Source organism: Fringilla coelebs (genome assembly GCF_963513975.1).
Source record: "Fringilla coelebs genome assembly, chromosome: 1".
NCBI lineage: Eukaryota > Metazoa > Chordata > Aves > Passeriformes > Fringillidae > Fringilla > Fringilla coelebs.
This window is the reverse complement of record NC_140028.1, coordinates 123,157,151-123,173,198: the sequence shown is the minus strand read 5'-3', so window position 1 is coordinate 123,173,198 and position 16,048 is coordinate 123,157,151. Positions and strand designations below refer to the sequence as shown.

Genomic DNA, 16,048 nt, shown 5'->3' with positions numbered 1-16,048 from the left:
AATTTCAGCTTTTTTTAAATTTAAGAAAATGTCTTTTTTTTTTTTAATTTAGAAGAGTAATTGTTCCAATCTACATTGGTATCTATCTACTAAAAATATGCTTTAAATCTACTATAGCTTTATAATCTGCTTGTAATATATTATGTAAAGCCACCTCATCACTTCATGAATCCAAGCCTGTATTTAGAAAGACCCTATTTTTGAAATCTAATTATTTGATGTAAAAGGGCAGCTTTGAATAGCAAAATGAAGCAAACATTTTGTGGGTTCTTTTTTCTCCCAAAGGCATTTTTTCTCAAGTTATTTACAGGGTACTCCATTGTTCTACTCTTCTAAAAACTTTTCTAGTATCATGGGAAAGTAAACATAGCTTGGATTTAAAAAAAAAAATAAAAATTAAGCCTTTGCTTCTCAGGAGAGGATGATTTCAAATAATAAAATTATTTCTGATATAGGAATAATTAGTTTAGTTTAGTATATATTACATTACTATGGAATTTATAATTCCATCAATTCAGCAATACTTAGTAGTTCTTACTAACATTGAAGGTACCTGAAGTAGGAACTGGCTGGTGGACTTGGATATACTTACATTAATGATTGGACTCAATGATCTTAGAGATCTTTTTCAAGCAAAACAATTCTGTAATTCTACCCCCATGATCTGACCTTTTCAGACTCATGAGATAAGACCTGTCTTGAAGTTCTACAACAAAAGTTGCCTTAAGCTTGACACACAGAACTGTTAAAGTTTCTTTTCAGAGACATGGTCAATACTGATGCAAAGCTCATTTGGAAGTTGCTGCAGTGTTTGAAGCATGCTTAAAATCCATGCCCACCTCTGGCTTCATTTTTTCTAATCAATGGATTTTTCTTAAGGCTTTATTTCTTAAAAGAAAGACCGTTTTACTATCCCACTGGACATCTTGCCCCGTGTATTGTAGACAATGCCAAGCCACCCCTGAGCTTCATCAATAAATTTAGTATCACAGGTCTTTAAGTTTCCAGTTTTCAAAGGTTTTCCAAACCTATTTTATGCATGTGGCATGTCTAGCCATCCTCAGTTTTCAGCATTCTTTTTCAAGTATTTATGCTGGGAAAAGTTACAGTACCCCAAGATATTCTATGATATGTATATCATCTTACTGATATTCAGTACAAACTTGTTATATTCCCAAGGATTTTATTAGCCTTTTTGGTCCTGGTGTAATCCTAGGAGCTTGTATTTGGTTGGCTGGCTTCTGCTATGATCCCAAAATCTTTGCATGGCCATTGGTTTCCACAGTTCAGGCAGCGTGCATGGCCTACATTTCTTGTCTTAAATCCAAAAAACCCCACTCAAACATATATTACAAGCTAGAGATGGTGTTCCTATTGGTTTTCCAGCCATAGGGATTTAGTAGTCTGTTGTCTAGGAACAGTGACCAGGTGATCTGATCTACCAGTCTGCCCCTGATTAGGAGATGCAGTGCAGAACCCTCCATGGAGGCTCAGATGATCTGCTCATTAGGTGTGCAACAAGCTTGAAACGCCTGGAGGATGCTGAACATATTGGCAGCTGTCCCAGGTGATGTGCTCCAGTGTTCCTTTGTGCATGAGCACCTGGGTGTGCCTGGTGGAGCCAGGAGCAGCAGGCACAGCTCTAGTGTTGCTCAAGGGAAAGTGGGCATAGCCATGAAGAGCCAGGAAATTTCATATTGCTCATTTCTCCTCTAAACTCATTAATGGCATAAAAGGGACAAAGGGCTTTTCTGGTCTGAGGCATTTATTTGTCATTTATCTGATGTTACTTAAGCTTGGGTTATTTATGTGCAATTTACCTCAGTCTTGCCACAAAACATGGAGATTTTAGTTCCAACCTGATAAACGACTTTGTCAACAGAATAAATGAATTTTGCATGTTTTCCCTAACCTAAATATTTATTTACTACATGGCTCTATATTAGTGTTAGGGTCTTTTTATTACTTGAGCTTTGTGATTCAGGAAAGTTGAATTTATGAAGCCTTTAAGCATATACTTAACTTAAGCCTTGTGCTTATAATCAACTTTGTGCTGTTGAGGTGCTGTCCTGAATCTGAGAGTTAATTTCTAGTAGATTATTATTATTTATTTATGTGAACAAAAAAATTGTATTTTATGAGAAGAAAGAAGCGATGTCATCAACTAGTTACAAAACCCCTGAGCTAATTTGCATGAGAATGATGCAAGACTCTTTGTATTCTTATACAAGAGATGGTAAGAGAGCCATACGTTTATCTTACATAGCACTTCTTATCCTCAGAACTTTGTAAAGTTTTACTCTCCCATTGTTTGTCACAAAATCCCCTAAAGCTACAGATATGCCTTTCTTTGTCCCAGAAAATTCCTTTGAAGCTTGAATTGAGCTAAAACACTAGAATTGCAGTTTTCTCCTCGCTTAAAAAATGCCTATCACATGGTTCCCCAGCCCTGCAAAGAAAAGCACCATGTATTCCTGCACAGGCAATGCCAACTCTTGCTACACAGAGAATTGGTTGGAAACATTCCTGTACTTTGTATTTCTAACCAAGCACATGGATTAAGCAATCCATTTTAACTCCTCCAGAGATTTGGAATATGGTCCCTTAGTTCCAAGAGGGAGCAGGACCAGACCATTACAGCATCTCCCCTGATTTCTTGCTGCTCCCAAACCATCTGCTTCTCTGTGGTAATGGTCTTTAGCTGTTCGTTAACATGGTTAATCCTCTAGCATAAGCTGCAGTAATTTATGCTGGATGTTTGGGTTTCACTTGGTACTAATGGTATCTAATGAACTGTGGCTTCAGAAACATCTGTTCCATACAATAGTTAATTTTTTTCTTCTCCTTTTTTTTTTTTTAATCCCAGTGATTGGATACACAAAAATAGTTAGGAAGTCTTTAGGCTGCAAAGATTAGAACTCAAACCTTCAGTACTGAAATAGGCCAAATTTAATTCTACTCATGCAACCTTAATTTAGCTCCCACTTGTTTATGAATTGTTTGACATTGATGCATGCTATTACTCCCTGCCTTTTCACTTGCCAAATGAAAAAGGGGCTGAAAAAAGGTTGAATGGGACACCTGTAAGACTGCAATGTCCTCATTTAAGCATATGACTAGAAGCTAGAGAACATCTCTTTTTTTTAACGTGTTCAATATTTATGTGATACAATTGAGCAGTATGATAAAAAAAAATCTATGCAAGTATTCATCTACAAGTAAGAAAACTGCAAAAGTTGAAACTAAATTATTAATATCAACAAAGGCAATGCTCCAGAATAGCATGTGAGAAATGGGATATGTTAAAAACAATCAGTAATATACTGTTTGTACTTTGAAAGGAAAATAAAAATTAAAAAAAAAAAAGACAAAAGTATTACTTAATTATAATATTGCAGAGTTAATAACACAGTAGAAATCCTAGCTCTTTCCAATTTGAGGGCTTCATTTCTTAGCCTTAATGTTGCAGTAATGGGGTTTCCAGATTTAATTTCCTTATATTTATTTGTTTTTAAAAACTCAGAGGGAAAATAAGAGAAACACATTGTGAAAATGCTATAATGAGATCACAGTGCTACTAACATGCCTTAAGTTTTCTATAAAGTGGCTGATTGCATTTAGAGTCACCTCAGCACCACTCAATCATTTCAGCAGTTTGCCTTTGCTGCCAGTGTCATTAAACTTCTCCAAGTTTAGGAAATGCATTTGAAAAAACAGAAAAAATCCCCTCATGTTCCTGTATGAAAATGTCACCTTATAACATCCATAGCTCTAAAAATAAAAACCAGATTTTCTTCAGGCATGAACCCTTTATCCTTCCCCCGTGGGACTCTTAAGGAGCTCTTTAAATTCACGTGATTGTGCAGTTAAAGTCTGGGCTGACTCAGCAAAGTGTTTAACTATGTGCTTAAATTCTATTGCAATCAATAGAATTTGAGCATGTGCTTAAATATTATGTTGAAAAGAAATGGATTTACACATGTGTTTTAAACCCAAGCATGTACCAAAGTAGGTTTATACTATGTCAAAGCAACTCGGAAGAATTCAGGTTGTAAAAACCCTACCTTTGTGGTGACTGATTTCATAAGTAAAATATTTTTATATAGCTTTTATGTATCATCTAAAATGTATAGCATCATGCTGTAGTTATTACAGTCTGTGAATTAGTGAACATAAGACAGTTTATGTGTCTGTCAGTTTAAGATATGTACGTCAGAATTAAGAACACTTGCAGCTAAATATCTAAGTGTACATTTTCTGCTCTTGAATAGAGTTTGCTTTTAGCTAGTTACTGAAGTATTTCGAGTCATTTGGAGCTGTGAACACTATCTTTTAAAATGCAGCTGCATATATAAGAAGTTATAAACACATATGGGTACCTAATACCAGATCCCACACTCCACAGTTTTCCATGTTCTGACCTGTTTTTAACTTATTCCTCCCGTGTTTCCCTGTAATATGAAACTTGATTATTTTGAGGCGCTGAATCACCAAACAGCGTCATGTTCTGTTTGGCTGAAGGGCATAAGCAATTCCACTTTTTCTATTTACTTCTGTCTATAAAAAGCTTTTTCTGCATTAGAGGAGATTTCTGTTTCTGCCGGTGATGCCTCTTGCACTGTGTTAAACTGCCCTGTACTGTGCACAGGCCGCATATTTCCGACAAAACATTTGGGTATTTTTTTTTTCCAGAGGAATGTTTATGATACCAAATAGTCAGCAATTCATGATGCAATGGTATGTGTTGTGCTCACCTGAAATCTTGCACTGTAACACCCTACCTGTCACTGCACTGCCAGCTCCCCTGCCCTTGCTCATTGCCCTTTCCAGAGCTGGGTGCAAAGCCATCTGCAGGGCTTCACTGCTTCCTCTGCAGGGAAGAGAGGTGCCAAGGGGAGCAGGGTAGCCAGAAGGGATAGGTACTAGAGGATTCTGCAGGGAAAACCCCAGCTGCTGTGGTGTCTCTCTGTCCAGGGGGCAGGTCTTAACTCTCACCAGGACCAGGTGATGAGACACATGGAAGAAGATTTGGGATGATGGGAAGACTTAAGCCACAGACTTCCTAGGTGCCATCAAGTAGCCAAACTTCACAGGAGTGCCCAAGTACTTTGTCATTGGGAATCTTTGCTTTGGTAACATAATTGTGAGAAGTATATTAAAAAATATACTGCCCTTAGCTATGATCCATCATGTAAGCATACAGAAGATTCTTCACCAAAAGGCAGAAGAGAGCCCCAAATACTGGACAAAGTCTTGCGTCTTCAGGAGCAGAATATTATGTTGATAGTTGAGAATGCTGTGGATTTCTAGAAAGTTCCAGTATGGCTTCTTTGTTGGCTTCTTGGTTATAGAGAGGAAACACATCCCAGTGGCCACTGTTGCTCCCATAGATCAGGAACATGAGAGCAGACTTAAAATTTTGGCAGGAGAGTAGTCAAGCTGCTGTACAATATAGGTAGCCACAGGCTTTGGTCACCTGTACGAAAAGTGCCGAAAGGCAGGGTAGGACTCCGAGAGGTAAAGTACTGTCTGTAACACAGAAATGAAACTTATCTGTGTGTAGGTATATTAATGATCAAATGAGATGCAACTTTTGAAATACCAGTATGAAAAACGGGCTTCACATGTGTGAAACTTGTCAAACCACAGAGGAGCATGGTGCTGTTGTCTGATACGCTGTCAAAAGCTGCTCCTCTGAAACCACATCATCTTAGAGAACTGAAAAAGACGCTGTGTAAATTGCCTAATGCTTCTAAAAATAAGTGTGAACTACTCAGCCTCTCTCCAAATTTTAGCAAGTCAACCAAATAGTGCACAGTCCGTAAGCGTGTCTAACACGCTGTGCCACAATCGGTGACTTACTATAAGAATTATATGAAGCATGCTAAATACGGAAAGGCTGCATATAGCCGCACGCACGAAAACCCGGTCCGCATTGGCATCTGCCCCCGCCTCCTGCTCCCCCCGGCCCGACGAGCTGCAGAAATCGCTTCTCTCTCCGGCGGCGGGTCCTGCCGGGAGCTGGCGGCCGCCTGGCTCCCTCCCCAGCCAAAGCCAACTGTGGCGTAGCCAGAGAAACGGGCAGCAAAAATAGAACAGCAGGATGGCTGCGCGTGGGCGAGGCAGAAACCACATCGCCAGCAAAGCCTCCCAGCGTTATTTTAGGACCGATACGGGCAGAGGCCGTGGCGTTTTGCTCTCTTTTCACTAAACACTCCCCGGGGGAGGGTGAGGAGGGAGAGGGGCGCAAGTCCCGGGCGAGGACCGTCCCTGTCCCGCTCCTGCCTCCTCCCTGGCGCATCCCCAGTGACACGGGGCAGGGGGAAGGGGTTAATTGAGCCCGATCCCGGGCGGCGCACCGAGGACGGGCGGCAGTTTGAAAGACGGAGACTGGACAGCTGTGTTTGCTGTGGTATTTTTAAACGCATTAATGCAGGCTCCAATCACCCGGCCATGCTTGACCTATTTTTGGCTCAGGCCGGCCATTGTTCTATTTCTGCTGCCGCTGGGCCACGAGGGTGTCAATTCAAATGCAAATGAGTTATCGCCGCTGCTCCCGCCAACTTCGCCCAGCCGCCTGGCCGAGGGACAGCCGGCCGGGAGCGGAGAGGGGCGCGGGCACGGCGACGCGGGGCTAGGCTGGGGTCAACTCGGTTAAACCCTCCGCGGCTCCCGGTGCCTGGAAAGGTGGCTTATTCGGTTTGATGGTTTGTTAGAGGCAGTTTCCCCCCCCCCTCCCCGCCCTGCCAGGAAGCCCAAAGCGCAGAGATATTTCTTCATTTCTTCTTCCACCTGCCGCTGGCTGCCCGAACGCAACTGCTCCGAGCCGGCAGCGCTCAGCCCCCCGCACGCTCACGGCTCCCTTCCTGCGGGCGGGGGCTGCCGACGGTGGATTTGGGCTTTTCCTTCTCCTCTTAGATACTTGTGCAAATGCTTAAACACTGCTAATTGCCGAAGCACATTATCTTAACGACCCTCGCTGAAGGAGGTAGGACCGCAGAGGGTCGTGCCCGACGCCTGTGTGCAAGTGCAGTGATGAATCTCTTGTGTAGCTGAAGTGCAGACCACTTGGAATATGCTGCAGACAATTTACGAGAGTGAATCGTGTTTTTCCTCAGATGGGGTTTCTGGACGTGAACAGCTCTTGGCTCAGCAAAGAATGCACAGTATGATCAGCTCAGGTAAGAGACAGCTCCCTGCCTTAGACCTGAGAGCCTGACCGGGAACATACAGCCTAGCGTGACAAGTAAACACCCTTCCTTTCACGAAGTGACTTGATTTTTGTGGGCTTTATCCAAGTTGTTGTTATATAATTCTGGAAGTATTTTAAATTGCAGCTGCTGCTGCTTTTGTGAGGAGTTTGTCTCCTTTGGTCTGCTGCTTTCCAGATGCAGCAACATGCTCACAACTGAAGTCGAGTTTGGGTTTCCTTGTTTGTTTTGTTGCGTGATTGCAAAATGGGGCTCATGGCAGAGGCTTGTTCACAGGAGGAGGCTTCCTCAGACAGACCTTGTCAGGAGGCTGCATTTAGAGCCCCTCATGAGCAATTCTAGTCATATGTCTGTTGTAAACAGGATTTGCTCTTTCTGTGAGTTTCCTTTTCTCTAGTTTGCATATAAAGGGGGTGTTATACCAATACCTTTCTCTTTTCGTTACAGTGCTACTGCAAAATGTCTTTAAACTGCATGGTTTATTTTGTTCTTTTAAAAATATTTTTGAACCTGGCAATGCTAGTTACAGGTAACGACCCACTGAGATGTAAATGGGATGTGTTTTTTTCATGAAGGTGCTTCAAAGCTGCTCAGAAAGAACACTGCATGTTTTCTCATGTATGTTTCCTGACAGCTACCCCTGTGTTTTCTAGTTTCTTTCCTAGCTGTGTTTGAGATCTGCTACTGAGGATAAATTAACTTGGAAGAATCATTGCCATTCAATTTAGATGGTCTAAAAATGTCAACATTTCAGGTTGACTACTCTTGCCTGTTCTCTCCTAAAGTTAATTCCAATACAGTTTTCATTGGGATGAAACTCTTGTCTATTAAGGCAGAGTGTTTTCCAGTTTATATCTATTTAAACCTACTTTTCTAACTTTGTTTTTCAGAAAGTGTTAGTTTTACAGAAGATCCATATGTGGAATACAGGATTAATTATTTGCATGTATTTTAGTCTTAGTTTGTGCTTTCTTTTTCTTTTTCTTTTTCTTTTTCTTTTTCTTTTTCTTTTTCTTTTTCTTTTTCTTTTTCTTTTTCTTTTTCTTTTTCTTTTTCTTTTTCTTTTTCTTTTTCTTTTTCTTTTTCTTTTTCTTTTTCTTCTTTCCCAAAACTTGAATGACCTCAATCTCTAAAGATAATTATATGTGTAGACCATAGCTCTCTTCACGTATTAGCTCTTTCAGTACACCTGTTGAGCGTATGTCTGTTTGTTTTTTAAAAACTTTATTTTCCTGCTTTGTAGAGAAAGAGCTAAAAGTTGTACTTGTGCTCCTTTCTTACATATAATTTTAGGTTGTTGATCACCAATTTCAGCTCCTTTGTTAGGGACACAAAGCAGATAAAGTAATGTTCATAATTTTCAACAGCAAAGCTCTAGCAAAGACTGTGGGTAAGAGCAAACATTTTCCTGGAAGCGTTACAGTTCTTCTGCAAAGCCATCTACAGTGTCAACCTCTTGTTCAAGAATTGCTGCTTTGCTTTATTGTGTTTCCTTAGTTTTCCTGAACAGCTCAACAAGTGTCCTGTGCTTTTGATTTGGTTACAGATAAGGCTGATTGTGTCCTCTCCCTACTGTTTGGCTTTTTTTTTGTTGTTGTTGGGGTTTTTTTTTTAGTAGTTTAGGCGTTTTTTTCACGTTAAAATTAGTGGTTCTCAAGTGAAAATTTGAGGGGCTTATCTCACTATGCTACCTTCTAACTGCCAACTAATATAATAGCAATTTTTTCATTTGAACCTCAAGAAGAGGTGATTTTCTGTGAGTTTATAGCTCTGCTTGTCTTCCCTGGAAATAAGAATGTCACATTACTGTTGATTTGTGCCTACTAGTACATTAGGTAAGTCCATATAACGTACACAGTTTCCTCTGTAGTGCCAAGTAGGGTAAGAAGGGGGGGTTTAGACTAAAAACAATCCCTACAAAAGCTTAGTCAATAACATTACCCAGATAAAAGATGTTTAAGTGTCTATATATTCTGTGGAACATGAAATATTCCTCTGTGTTTCAGTTGGCCTTTAAAATACACAACTAGACTACAAGTAGTTGACATTATACATAGTCTGCAGTTTCAGTTCATGTCACATGAAACCTCAAAGCCTGGTGCTGCTCTTGGTTACCTTCATCTCCTGCACGTTCAGCATCTTACAGGATCAGTTCTGGTAACTTTTCATTCTTTCCATTTATGATGCATGTAGAGAAGAAAGAAATTGCTAGGGTATGACACTATGCACTAGCATTTGGAGAAGCCAGAAACAGTCATTTGAATTTTCCTTTTCACAATGCTCTTACTTTAAAGTTATCTTCACTTAAATGTACGTGATTTACACTCATAAAAAAGTAGCATGTAGTTAAGAAAACAACAGATCCATAAAAGCTTGTCCTTTCCACCCTTGATGTGCTTGCTCCAAAGACTTCAAGAATAACTTAAAACAGAAAACAACTGCCAGATTTTTAGGTTTGCTGGTATCCAGATACAATGCACGTATATTATGCAATTGATTTTAAGCTGGGGTGGAGAGATCCCCAAAGAGGACAAGTCCACTGGTCAATGGATTGGATTTTCAAAGCAAAATGTCTAAGAAATTTCTGACAAGAGCAGGCATAGGAAATACTTCTGACATGAGAATCAGTTCTCCTGATATTCCCTCAATTCTGCCTTGCCTGTCTGTCTCCATCCTCGCTTGTAAGTCATACTATGAATGAGATGATCTGGATAGGTACCAATCAAAAGCCTGGTTATGAATGGAGCAATCTAGATCGGCGCTGACTAAGAAGCTGTGTAATTTGCAGACACCTACACCTTACTGCAGAGAGCAGTTTCAGCTGTCTTTAGAAGACTGAACTAAATTCTCCCATATGGTACTGTTGCTCTAAAATGCAGCAGCAAGAGCTGTGCATCTTTATATGAGAAAATGATGTTGATGTATTCTTATTTGATACCATAGTTATTTTAACTTCATATTTGCAAAATAAATCTGGGGCCTAAAGCCTCTTATTTACCTGGAGTCATTTTTCTATTCTGTCCTTTTACTTTACACAAAAAAGACTCAATTTCCATGTGTGTGCAATGCCACAGTGGATCCTAACATTCAGCCTCTGGCTCATGGCCTCTGATCTTTTCACAGTACAAGTAATAAACTAAAAGTCCTTGAAAAAAAGCATTTGGTGCAGTGCAGTTCATGGGAAAAACACTCATTAAAATGTGTTAATAAGTAACTGATGCAGGACTACATTTCTTAAATAGATTGTACTTGTGTGAAGGAGGCAGAAGGACCTACCCAATCCTGGTATCTGTAGATGTGGGACTTAAGGAAGTAATGCCAACTTTTGGTGATTTAATATACAGTGCTGGTTTTTCAAAGGGTGAGGATGTTAAGTCTTCCCCACTGGCCATATCTTGATGTACAGCCTTGCAGTACCCTGCTTGAATTCCACCTTGGTTCTTATTGGATAAGACCTCCTCTGCTTCCTGCCCAAAGCTGTTCCGCTGAAAAATCAAGAGTTCAAGGAGACAGTGAGCTTAAAGCTTGGCTTGTCAATGACTTGACAGGTGACCTGAGCAAGTTACACAATCCTGCTTATGTCAGCTAATCCCTCTGTGAAACACAGTAAATGATATCTGTCAGGACCAGGAATCGATAGAGCAGAGCTATTCTAAGGGGGATGTAGCAGTTCAGAATGATTAATTTGATTGGCTTCACCTACCCACAGGCTTGTAAAATACCTTCGATTTCACAGGTGTCGCAAGTGGATGTAGTGAATGTTTATTCTCTGCAGCAGTCAGGAAATGTAAACTGTGTCACTTGAATGTAAATGACAGAATTGCTGCTGCACGCATCGTGCTGTACGTGGGCTGACAGGAGCTCATGAGCAGTCTTCCCTCAGTAAACCCCAGTGTGCACAGTTTGTCCTGTATGTTTGTCCTGTATGTTGTCTCTATCATGTGTCTGCATGACCTTGTATACATGGGGTTTGCTTTACACATGGATTTATATTGCCTTCAGGGAAAGTTCTTTGGTATTTGCTTTCCCACTTTTTTCTTCTTTTTTTTTTTTTCCCTGAACAAAACCTTTACCTGCTCACCTTTTCCTGTGGAGAACCTACAGAAAGCAAGTTCATTTAAAGTTTTGCTCTGATACTCATGAAAAACATGACATATTTGCATCTTTCGATCAGGTAACCTGAACTTCTTACAGATACCAAATGTTTCATTTATGATCACAGGCAGTAACACTTCAGAGAAAGCAGAAAGAGTGAGAATAGATGTGCTGAGCTTTGTGGTTCTCTTCAGAGTAATGAAAAAATTGAGCATGGAAATTCAGTATAGGGAAGTTTTGGATAACAACCAGAGTGGCTTTTTCAATGCCTTTTGTAAAGGCAAGGCACAAGACCATCTGGTTCTTCAAAGTAGTAGCAGAAGTATTTTAATTAATTGTTGGGGAAGTGTAAGGCCTTAGCCATATACAGTTAATACAATGAGAAGAAACAAGCAGCATAGACCTGCAGGTCTTACGTAGTTACAATCTCACTGATTTTGAGTAGAGGCTTTGCCCTGCAGTGTATGCTGGAAAAAACTTTCATTGTGAGTTCAGCTGAACAAAAAGGTGGTAAAATGGAAGTAAGCTGCTTTTTCTGTTTTGTGTCTGAGATGACATTGAATACAGACCGATGTTTCCAATTTCATGTGTCTAATGCTGTAAGAACTAATGCTATAATGTTGCCTTTTCCTACTTTTTTTTTTTATTCCAGTCACAGCTTCTGATGCTATATGGTTACCTGATGGTCTTGTTTTGCATTAGGAGACATATTTATAGGTTGTGAGAAAAGCCTGAAATTCAAAGTACGAGACTGACAAGAATAGCAAGTTAGAAAAGCTAGAAAGTAAATAAAAAACTATGCAATACATTACTTCAAAACCTCTTTCAGTGCATTTCAGAGACGATTAAACACTGTATTTAGTACAGATGTTCTCTAGTATTGGTACTAGCACACTAGCTCCCCTCTCTTCAGTGTGTTGAACTAAATCTCTTTATTGGAAAACAGCTTTTTACTTCAGTCGTTTATTGCTTTAGCTGTTTGGCTTTATAACTTGTATTGGTTTGCACTGCACTCACTCAGCTCCAGCCAGTCTTCCCTTCTGTAAAACTACGTGCAGAATACATTTAGTTCTTTAAGGCTGCACTCGATATGTGGAACGCTTGTACTTCTTCTACTGCCAGACCCATGCTTCTGTGCTCACTGCCCAGCCCCTCTCTTCTGCACTGTCTTTGCAGAAAAACCAAAAGCTGGAAGAAAGCAGAATAGATAGATAGCCTGCAAAATGCCCACATTCCTTTCAGGTTTGGTGTAGATGGCGGCAGAGATTTCAGATGTTTTTGCCTTTTAACCTTTCTCAAGTACTTCTGGGGGGGTAGAGTGGGTAGAGTTTTACATTCTGGGTAAAAAATGCCATGGAGAAACCAGTCGGCAGACATTGTTAAACACATGAAAATCTAAAATGCCCTGTTCTGTGGATCTCTTTAACAGGCTGACTCCTCTGGGTCAGTTATTCTTAGCCTAGTTATTTTCATCTTATGGCATTACAGGTCTAAGATTAGCCTGTTAGGCGTTATCATGCCATCTGAGTTACCTCCTAATATAACTGTACACCGGAATGATTATTTATAGACAGAGCATTCTGTCATTTTTGCTTTATTTCTGGTAGTTTAAATAAAGAAGAGCAACATTCAAGAAAAACCGCAGATTCCTTCCTGCTGCCAAAACAACATGATAACTGCCTGCTGAGGGGCAAGGATATTGTTTAAAATGTGTGCTCGCAGCAGATGCAAACATCTTGCCTCTCCTACAACAAGATACCTCAGCGTACCCCTGCTTCTGTCTGTTCTGGAGGAGGGAGAGGGGTGCCAGATTGATGCACCAAATGACAGAGCTGAGATGGGCTTGTGGCTGCTGATGAGAACAAGGATAACCAGGTGCTATTTTTAGAGGTCGGCTCTGTCAAGCTCCATGTTCAGTGTGAACATGTCACATATGCACAAAGCTCCTCCGAAATGGACCCATCTAGTTTTGTTACATAAAAGTGATAGCTGCTGTGCAAGTGGCCTTCTGTGTGATTTTCACAGGACTCAACTGGAAGCTTCAGCAAACAGACAAATTTTATTCACGTGTTCTTCGTGATTGCTACACAAACATTTCTTCTCGGTAGAAAAACTTTAAACCTAAAGCAGAGTTGTTGTTCAAGAGCGCAGTGTGGCTCGTTCTCTCTTGAGGAAGTTTGCTGGGATTTTTGTGTTTGTATGTGTATAACTAGGAGGAAGCTTTTAGCATTTAATGGCAGTTAAGTAAAGAGCAGCAAAAATAGGAAAGTAGCAGATCTTCAGCTGGGTGTCAGTGCAGCCTCTGCCTGCAGTTGTTGCTCAGGCAGCAGGCAGCTGACAAAAAAGGGAAATATTAATGGATTATAATTATCCAATGAATTCTATCTCTTTTAGCTTTCTGCTCTAAATAAATGGCGTGTTTATATCTTCATGCAGATTTTGTATGTAATCAGGGGGCACCTGATTTGTTCTACTTTAAAATGTTACTGGTGTAAAAAGGCTTGCAAAATCGGTGGAAGCCTCTGCATGGTTGAACCAGTGCTGGTTTAACTCCCATTATATAATAAGCAGCTCTTTTTTTTTTTTTTTTTTTTTTGTCAGTCTGGCAGTTCTCTGCATGACTGTAAAGGTACTTTGGCATTCATTTAGTATAATCTGAGCATAGCCAACACATCTGTTTTATTTGTTTGATGTCTCATGGTTGTAAACTCCTTCCAGCTTGTAGAGTATACAAACATGTTGAGCTCCAAGAATTCAGGCCTTTTGCAGATGAATGTGCTAAAAATGCAGGTTGCTTTATTCTAATGATAGCATGTTCTTTCTAGTAATAAGACTGAATATCATCAAAGGGAAACAAGAGAAGTAACGGAATGAATTCTTTGAAAATGCCAAATATATAAATCATGTTTTTACAATCAAAGACTATTGTTCCTCTTTCATGATCCCTGTGGTCAAAGGTATGCATGCCACAGGGAGGAACCACAGTTATTCAATTTCAGTGAAGTCTGGAATGGAATAATGAGCAGGCTTAATGTTAATTTAATAATTTCCTCCAATTGTTCTGTTCTTAATCCAAGTTTCCTTTTTCTTTCTTGATGCCCAAGGCCACCTCCTTGTTGGTGTTGTGCAGCAACAGTATGAGAGAAAGCAGGGAAAACAGACTCTTAATGCTTAATCTTACATAGAGACTCTTTTTGGAGTTTTGTACTCATTTAGTAAAATGTTAGTGTTGGCCTTTTTATTTACCTGTTCGTAACTCCAATTTTCACAGAGACAGTAAATTCTTACTTCTCTACATCTACTTACTTGATCTCTAGATAAATATCCTGGTTGAAAATGTATCTTTTTCCTAAGCCTTGTGAAATCTTTTTTTACAGACAGAAAAATGTAAAACTCCTGGACTCTTCAAATTTTTTTATATTCTAATTTGAATTTGACCTTGAAGTTTTGAAGTGCTTAAAAGAATGTGCATTGATTGCAATATAACAAAGAATCATAAAGTAAAATATCTAGATTTTTTGAGACTTTATGCTAACATAGATAGTGATGGAATTAGTATGAGGCACAGAATGGTGTTAGAAATAGCAAAAGGAAAATCATCAGTATTCATATTTTTACTGTCTTTATATTAGCATATATATATAATATATGCATATTATATATATGCATATTAGCATATATATGCTAATATGCATATATATAATATGCATATTAGCATATATATTTATATTAGCATATCTATATAATAATATAGATAATAAATATATTTCATGTAGGCACATAATGTTAAAGGACTATATAGAAATTTCTAGGATGCTTCAGGAGGCTCATCCTAAAAATCTTGCACAACAGCTGCGGAAATCTAGTGGGACCTAAATTGAGGAGAGCGTTTTACCTTGGTCTGGTGGCTCTCCAGCCTGTGTCAAGTGTATGCTCAAAACTGCTCCAGGCTCCAAAGAGACACCTCTCATTCCCATGCACCCATCTGAAAGTTTGTGTCCTTTAATTTGCTGTTGCTGTTTTTTCCTACAGGATCTATTTTAGAAGAGGAAGAAAGCCTTGCTCTATTGTTTCTATTAAGTACTGTCAGTAGTTATCACAGTAATAATTCCATAGGATATAGTAAGTTTTACTTAGGTTTTTTCAAGGAGTATGAAAGGAGGACTGTCAGAAGAGAAAGGTTTGAAGGAATTATGAGAGAATTTTATAAATGGAGTAGTAGGGCAGAAATGAGCTATACAAGCACTTCCTATGTTAAAATGCTGTTGTGAGGGAGGGTGGGAGAGGCTCTGAAGATGTAAGAGAACTATGTGGGAGGTGGAAACCAGGGGATTTTGAAGCACAGTTCTAACTGTCCATGAACACAGGAAAAATATAGTTGGAAACAGTTAAGAAAGAAATCAACTGAGATGAGAGAAGTTTCTGTGAAAGAAATCTCTAATGCCATCATAAAGAATACATGGGAAAGTATGAATATTTTCAAATCAACAACCCAGGTTGTTTTTAAAAACAACCCAGAGCTGTGTTACTTTTGTAATGACACATAAGCTAGTATTCAGGGATTTCTTTTGCCATTCTTTTGTCACCCTGATTTTTTAAGATTTTCTAAGCCTTCTGATGTTGACATTCTTGTAGAGAACTTTCTCACACACTCTCTGTAAATAGCACATTTTTTTGCATTCTTTTATGGAGGAGGAGAACTTTGATGGACTGTTAGTTTGTCCAGTGTCATTGGAGAGGTG

General features: G+C 39.5%; 1 protein-coding gene across 4 annotated transcripts in view; it reads left to right on the top strand.

Annotated features, from left to right (window-relative positions):
- Positions 1–16,048, top strand: part of HDAC9 (histone deacetylase 9) — a 458,294-nt gene that overhangs the window by 171,162 nt on the left and 271,084 nt on the right. For all 4 annotated transcript variants that reach the window (XM_084203797.1, XM_084203796.1, XM_084203795.1 and 1 more), the window contains exon 3: positions 7,119–7,181. In XM_084203797.1, the coding sequence (XP_084059923.1) occupies positions 7,119–7,181 (63 nt within the window). The remainder of the gene's footprint in view (positions 1–7,118; positions 7,182–16,048) is intronic.